General features: G+C 33.5%; 2 protein-coding genes across 2 annotated transcripts in view; one reads left to right on the forward strand and one right to left on the reverse strand.

Moving 5' to 3' along the window:
* LOC110025116 (protein RTF1 homolog) overlaps positions 1–1,944 on the reverse strand; it is an 11,470-nt gene extending 9,526 nt beyond the window's left edge. Inside the window, exon 1 of the mRNA XM_020725402.1 lies at positions 1,780–1,944. Coding sequence (XP_020581061.1) covers positions 1,780–1,944 — 165 coding nt within the window. The remainder of the gene's footprint in view (positions 1–1,779) is intronic.
* On the forward strand, positions 1,764–2,895 carry LOC110025117. Its single transcript, XM_020725403.1, has 2 exons — positions 1,764–2,524; positions 2,598–2,895. Exons 1-2 carry the CDS (start codon positions 1,943–1,945, stop codon positions 2,658–2,660), a joined length of 645 nt encoding a protein of 214 aa, XP_020581062.1. The 5' UTR covers positions 1,764–1,942; the 3' UTR covers positions 2,661–2,895.
* Positions 2,896–8,510: the final 5,615 nt, after the last annotated feature.

The raw sequence follows: 8,510 nt of genomic DNA on the forward strand, positions 1-8,510 counted from the left end.
TATATATATATATATATATATATATTCCTTCTGAAACCCCTTTGTGCGCAGCTCACTTTTAGCGATATTCCTAAAATACCCCCATCCAATATATACATTATTTATCCGTAAAGAGTATTTGTACCTAATCAAAATCTGTCTTGACGATGGTGATTATAGAGCTCCCAGTGATGGGATCTAAAAGTTAACCATAAGAGTGAGGTGTAATGTGTAGTGTGATGTGGACACGAGTGAAGAGACTTTAAGTTGACCAGTTAGGTAGCTTCATGGTATCCTCCAAATATGGCAGGTATGACACCTACACTGTGGATCGATTGAACCCGAGCAAGCTCATTGAAGTTTCTTTCGGCCGACACCTTTCGTTATTGTCGAGTGACCATCTCAGGCACTAGGAAAACTTTAAGCTTTGCAGTTTTGAGTAGCTTCTGAATCAAATTTCAGATGTGTCGACATTCTTCCGTGTCATGTCCGTGGTCTCTGTGATATGCCTCCCGTCTTCATTGGTGTTGCCTTCATGATGAAGTTTTTATTGTACATTACTTCTACTACTTCTGCCATAGCAACGTTAGCGGCTTGGGTCGGGAAGTGTGTGTGTGGGTGTTGAGGCATCCTTTTGTGACGTCGATTGGTTTGCTGCACGGGATTCCCCTTTCGTGAGCACTTCTCATTGGTGGGTATCGACCTGATAATCCTTTTCAGGCGATAAAGATCGATGGATAAATGATTGTCAACAAATTCTAATGGCTCAGCTAATGTCTTAAGCTGTTGCAAGCCTATGAGTAGCAAAACGGACTTCCTCAAGTCCTTATGCCATCACAACATGCGGTGATCGTAGGTTTGAGGTCCCGAACTTCCAACATTTTATCTATAGAAGCTGGTTATAAATACACCCAAGGATCCGTCTCTTCATCAACACAGTTGTACGTGCGAATTTCCTTGTGACTTATGTGCATTGGCGAATTAAGTTGCAGACATTCTCTTAAAAAATGCGTTGGAGGTAATAACTCTCGATAGTAGACTAATGAACCAACAGAGGGCCGATTCTCAAAGTGTTTTGAAGAGCAAACGACACTTGAACACATCACTGATTCTCAATAAGCATAAAGTCGATTCAGAAGAGGTGATGTGATCAGATTCGACCGTTCCTGATAGGAGTCTAAGGAAGGGATCTTGAAACGTTCAATCCCAAAACCGCTAGATCATGCAATAAGAAAATCTGAATATTTATATTTCAAAATTAGGACATAAACAGACCACTTAATTTTTGAGATAAAAATCTTTAAAACATGTTGATTGTATGCATTTTGTGTAAGAATAATTTGACACAATTTTTTTCTTAATGATTAAAATAAATTTGAATATGTGCGATATGTGACCCCTTAATTAAATGCCGTGGTTATATCTCTAAATTCACATATTGAAGCTTTGAATTTTATAATTCATAACAAATCAATTAACAATAAATACAACTAAATTATTTAATATAATTAATTTATCGGATTAATGATTTAATTAAGTCATATTTATAAATACCCATAAATTTCTTTAAGCTTATTTTTAAATTAAAATTTTTAATCCATAAATTCATGATACTAAACGACAATTAAAATATTTAAAACTATTAATTAATCCAATCGTGATACAAAATTTAATATTATTATTCTATATATTTTTTCCATCCCAAACCCCTTTGCGCGCAACCCACTTTTATCAATATACCTAAAATACCCCCCACCCATAGAAATATATACGCTATTTATTCGCAAAAAGAATCTGTACCTGAAGTTTCTCCCGCGATCTAATTTCCCTCTCGCCGGCGAAGCAAAACCCCAACCCCTTCCGGCCGTCGTCAGCTGCCGATCTCCGACCGGCGACACTGTCTTCTTTCTCAAATATACTCCTCTTCCTTGAGCCCGTGCATGGTAGAATCTCCACAGGCGGCATGGCAACGACAGCGACTCAGCGAGGTAAGTCACAGTCCCATCTCCACCGCGATTTCCCTTCCCCTGTTCTGAAACCATGGGGGAACCATCGCCTCCTCCGATGTGACGCCGTTGATGGAAACGAAGATATTGTCGCGGGAAATCAATCATCGTCTCTACCTCGGGATGGCCGGCGACGGTTCCCTATCTCCGATGATTCTGAAATCTCCGTCGGAAACGAAGAAAACGGACTCGTGAAACTCCGTGAAAAGCTCTTAGGTCATCTCCGCGAAGTCGCCGACAGATTGAAACTCGAAGTAATACCTTCTATCGATCCACCGCCATCAAGAACGCCGGAGACTGTACTCCCCTCAGCTATCACGCCGGCGGAAGCGATACCATGGAATCTCAGGAGTAAAAGGGCTTCGCGAAATGAAGCATCGCCGGTTTCGGGAACAGAGAGGATGATCCGCGAGGAGCATCGGAAGTTCTCCGTCTCTCTCACGCGAGAAGAGATCGATGAAGATGTCTTCGCGCTTACAGGATCTCGACCTCGTCGCCGGCCGAAGAAACGGGCCAGGATCGTTCAACGGCAGCTCGATGTAAGGCCGAAACCTAGATCTCTATGTCTGTTCCCTTCTCTGATCTTCTTATGGTTTTCACTCTCCTCTGCAGGCGATCTTCCCGGGGTTATGGCTGTCGGAGATCTCGCCGGAGTTATACAGAGTGCCGGAGTAGTGGTTTTCCGGCGAGAGTATTCTTACCATCCGGTGACGGTATCGCCCTCTCACTTACCCCTTTTTCTCGTGGTTTATATATAGCAATTAGGATGAATTGTTTGAACAATGATTCTTCTATATGGAAGATAACATAATGTTCAGTTCGTGCATGGTTTGTATTAGGAATGTTGCTTTGTTTCTTATTTTGTGCTTTATTGCTATAAAAAACAGGGGGAATTTACCATTTCCATGATTAATATCTAAATAGTTTTTTAAATTACATCACATTTTAATATCTAATTCATATTAAAATAGATACCAATATTTTATGTTTTATTTTATATTCATGGGTAGGGTTAGGGGTGTCAATTCAGATAAGTGAGCCTGATTTGGCTAACTTCAACCCAAGCCCGACTCAGCTTCAACCCGCCAACCGAACCCGACATATAACTAGTTTAACATAATAAATAACAACTATTCATGTTTGAATCGGGTCAATTTTGAGTTCATTTCTAGTTGTCAGCTTAATTTTAACTCAATTTAGGGTAGACGAGTCATATCCCGGTCATTTTTGGCTTGATTGGTCAACTTCTAATCCGAATAAGACTCAAAAATTATTTAGACCGGCTCAAACCTGAATTTTGTGAGTCCCAGCTTAATTTTAACTCAATTCAGGGTAGACGAGTCATATCCCGGTCATTTTTGGTTTGATTGGTCAACTTCTAATCCGGATAAGACTCAAAATTTATTTAGACCGGCTCAAACCTGAATTTTGTGAGTCTGGTTTGGGTCAAATTATATATAATAATAATAATAATAATAATAATAATAATCATAATAAGGAGATATATATTTCAAAAAATAATTACTGAAAATTTTAAATGTTTTTGTTTGGAAGTTAAAGAGGGCTTTTTAGGTGGGATAATGAGAGGTACGAAGTCACGATCGTCGATGGCATTGTTTTCAATTGGCTGCTCCTCCACACCCCCTCTGGTTGGAGGAGATGCTCACATTAATTACTGCCACTATCTAATCATATTTTAGTCGTTAAATGCATAAAGATGGATATTTCAATATTATGTAGTAAATGACATAAAGATGTATATTTCGATATTATTTGATTTAGTATATATATATAGTAAATGCATAAAGATGTATATTTCAATATTATGTAGTAAATGACATAAAGATGTATATTTCGATATTATTTGATTTAGTAAGGTATTAAATAATAAGAATAGAGAAAAGGTACGTACTGATTTATGATTGATATATTATTTTTAGGTTTTAAATGTTAGGAGCAGCAAACAGAAGGCATGGCGCACATCTTCTCGAAATGGGAATATGTGTCCTTTTTTTCCGCTTATCAAACTTTAATGAATCGCGTGACAATATAATTTAAATGGGAAATTTATGCATATAACCCTACAATTCCTATGTATTGATATATCCAACCCCAAAGCTTTGATATTTACACTTGTAATATTTTGGTATCATGCGCCTACTTTTAAAAAAATAAGGAAGGTGATGTTTTTGATGTGATGTTAATTTTTTGAGAGGTGTGCATGTAAATATGAATGTTTTGGTGTCAGATATGTAAATATACAAGAATTGTGTGGTATGTATGATAATACTCCTATTTAAAATTGATAGTTGACTATAATTTTTTTTCCAAAATTTAGTTGTATTAATATTTATTCTTGATTTTTTAGTTAGCGGTCATTTTTTCGTTCTTTTGTTTGTTATTTATTTTTAATTTATTTTATTTATATTTTTATTTTAATTAAAATATGTATTATTTATGTAAATACATATGAATTGAGTGGTCTAGATTTTTATTTTTTTGTTTAAAATTTATTTTGGATTTTTTTTTTCGCTATACATGTTGATTAAAATCATATATAATTATTACGTATGACTTTTTTTTATTACAAATTTAATTATTTATATTGTTTTATCGGTATTGCTTGGGAGACATTTCGCGCAAGCGTGCATTGGAAATATTAATGAACTCGAATATTTTGAATTCCAGTCAATACAGCTATTTTAACGTTGACCAAATTTCTCCAGCTAATTATATTTAAAAAATATATATATATACTATTAATAAACTTAACTATAACAAATTACAAACTTTCTGGTCTAGTTTTATATTATTTTAAAAGGGACATTTACATACATGCCACCCAATTTTTATGTATTTACATATCTAGCAACTAAACTTTTTTTTTTTTTTTTTTAAATACCATTGTTTGATTTAACATAATAAATATTATTGTTTTAACATGTATGGGTAATATGACACATATATCAAAATTTAAGTTTAGGTGTTAGATATTCAAATAAAAAGAAATTAAGTGATATGTTTGTAAATTTTCGAAATATATTTTAGTAAAGGATCGTTAAATACGATTTACACATGCTTAGTCCGAATGCATCTGAACTCCATATTCAACGATGTTCTACACGTTATACAAATTGTTGTGCATCGTGTACGAAAATCTTATAGATGAAGTTTAGATGCATCGGAATTTCACACGTAATATTTTCTCTTTCACAAGTCAGCCACGCCCAGATGACACTGCCGTTGACTTTTTTTTTTATTTTATTTTTTTATTTTTTAATATTATTTTTATGTAACTTTCCTTACATGAGAGTCAACTATCTTTAGTTTTTTTTTATTATTATTTTGCACTTATTGTGATCTTATTTTAATTCAATCAAACACCCTTTTTGATTAAGCACGTATCATAATGGTTGTACACAACACCAAATGGCTGCTATTGAGTTGGTCAAACTCAGGATATTCTAATGTAGTTTTGATCCATATGACCCTTGAAATTATTGTATTTGCTCTTAAATTTTTGTATTGCAATCAACACAAATTAAGTTTAATGGTTTCAAGGGCATCATGGTAAAAAAAATTCTTGATTTCTTTTATTAGATGCAAATTATCTTTTATTTGTGCAAATTTTATATGAAAATGTTTGGTTGCTATCTCACTTGTTGGTGAATCATGGTGTCTAATCCTCTTAAGGCTTTGATGATTCATTAGCTATCTTATATAATAAATAATACTAATAATGTAAATTTTAAATGCACTTTTAAGAAGAATGACAAAGGTGATCTTGTCTTAATTTTAATTCAGCCTAAGTATTATCCAACCAAATATCATAAGCTACATGCTTAGGCTTATAATCCTTTCAAATTATTGAAAGTTTTGAATCAAATGCATATCTACTTGAATTATCTTCTAACATTTACTTGAGTATTATTTCTATTATTATAGATATATTATCTCACCAAGAAAATATAAAGCCCTAGGATTTGTAAAATAACATTATTGTAAAGAACGTTAGCCAAATTTTTGAAAAATTTTACCGATTCTGCACAACCACAACTCTTGGGCTTTGCTTGCATTATTTTATGATTTTTCTCCACCAGTAAGCACATTACCCATACTCTTGAGCAGATAAATTAAACACTCTTTCTCTTTCAAGAGGCTTCGATGAGCAAATTTGGAGAAGCTTGTATCTGTTAATGTTGACAAGTGCTTAACTTGATTGAGCAGCATTCTTAAGAGGTTTACTAGAGTTGATATAACATCAATGTAAATACCAAGTACATGGTCCTAAATTCAAGGCACTAAATCAAGATTTGGGCTACTCATTATGCAAAATTTTTAAAATAGACTCATGCATGACCCAAATTTCTTCAATGATTAAAAAGTTTAATTTAAGATCTCTTTAATACGTCCGTTTGTATAAGTGATCGATTATAATCAATCAACAACAAATGGGAATTTTCTAAGATGATAGAAGAGTATAGAAAGGTCTTTTAGGCCAATTACAGGGTGGAGCTTCTTGGATAGGAGTGTTGTTGGCCTTGAAGATCCTGGATTTCTGTCGTAAACATGATCTTTAACTTCAATTCCTACGAGTTTTCTCCACAATAAACAAAATATCATGAAATCATTAAGGAATGTTGTGGAGGATGTCTACTTTTGATTTTGAGGTTTTTATAACTTTTGGAGTTGTCAAGATATGTTTCTTAGAATTAATTTCAAGTCAAGAACAACTAAATCTACCACTGGATAGAACGTGCTAACTCAGTTTCAGGAAATAGAATTTTCTACTGTGAACTCCAAATGGCTTAAATTGATATTCAAATGAAAGCTCGAGAAGCCTATATTTTATCTACAAAGCTTCAAAAAGTTTGGATGAGCATTTTTTTTTTTGTAGATTTTAGCATTTTTTTACACTAAGGTAGATAAATTGAAAATGCAGGGTAAAACTTGAAAGTGGGCTTTTAGTGGGCACTTTGATTTCATTTTAAGTGGGAAAATCCAAGAAAAACTATGGGAGTAAGGTTAGACATGCACAAAACTAGAAAAATATTATATATATATATAGAAAATAATGATTATTAAAGAATCATATGAGCAATGTAAGGATGCTAAACTCACATAATCTATATTTGGATTTTAATAAGTAATTTAGTATATCTAATTAATTCATCTATATCTATCACAAAGCCGGACCACCATTGTCAAGTCACCACAATTTGATCGTCACAGCTGTCGAAACACAGCTTCCCAAACATGACTAATTGGATGGCATCAGTGCCCGATCATTGTTGCCAGACTACCACCGCCAAACCACAATAACTATATAACCAGCCTTGCTTGGTGACCGATGCCATCACTTGACCATTGACACCACCACAGGACCACCACCGTCTAATCATCATCACTGTCGGATGTCAGATCACTATTGTCGTCGCTAGATCATTGTCGTCGCGCCAAACTACCACCGTCCCCACCACCAAACTCCTGCTAATCGAATATGCCCGTCTTCGCCATCGCCAACAACGCTGACATCAGACTTTATGACAGTGAACTTCTACTATTGGGTTTTCTTAACAACAACTAGGTCACCTCCAGTTCTTCAATATTTTGTGTCACTTCTCTAACGAAAGTTGCATCCCACCTGTGTAATATTGATCCTCGCTATTCAAAGGCTGATAAAGTTTTGTAATTTACATTGACATAGTGAAATCATTTCAATTGGGTCATGCTCTGTGATTTCTGCTCATTCGAACTTTTCACATAAAAAATAGCATCAATCCTTTTTGTTTAGACTTGGACTCATATTGACAATTTTATCTTTTTCATTTTTAATATAAAATTAATAAAAATATACTGACAAAAAAAATATAAAAATATATTATTTGAAAGTGTCATATTATTATTTTATTACATATTATAACATGAAAATTCCTTAAAATTATTTAAACTCAATGTACTTAAATGCATATGCTACACATATTTTTATTCATAAAATTATTCAATAATCATGTATTTTAAAATGAATAAGAAATATAAATTAATTCTTTTATTAATATTGCAAAGCATTAAACTTAGGTGAGCTTAAAACTCAATATAAATTCTAACTAAACATATAATTAATTTAAATAAAATATAATTAAAAATTAAATAAAATTATTTATTTTTTTAATATTATCAACTAAAAAGGTTTAATGAACTACTTTAAATAAAAAATATAAATTTTCATTTAAAGCTCGCTGGTTAAAATGCTCGATTTGCATGCATATCACTCAATTCTTATGTAATTACAGATCCAACCCCAAACTTGAAAATGTTTACATGCTTCTCAAGTAACTACAGTTTCCGAGATGGGCCTGAGGCAAAGAACCGTGTGGAGCTCGCAATACTTTTGATCCCAAACATAACTGGGCCTGGGCCGTTATGTTTAGAAGCCGAAGCTGTTTGAGCTTTAACAAAACGGCGCTTACATAGGTTTTATTTTATTTTCTTGTTATTCATCCATTGTTTCAACATATATATATA

Source organism: Phalaenopsis equestris, unplaced genomic scaffold (genome assembly GCF_001263595.1).
Source record: "Phalaenopsis equestris unplaced genomic scaffold, ASM126359v1 Scaffold000289, whole genome shotgun sequence".
In the NCBI taxonomy this organism is placed as follows: Eukaryota; Viridiplantae; Streptophyta; class Magnoliopsida; order Asparagales; family Orchidaceae; genus Phalaenopsis; species Phalaenopsis equestris.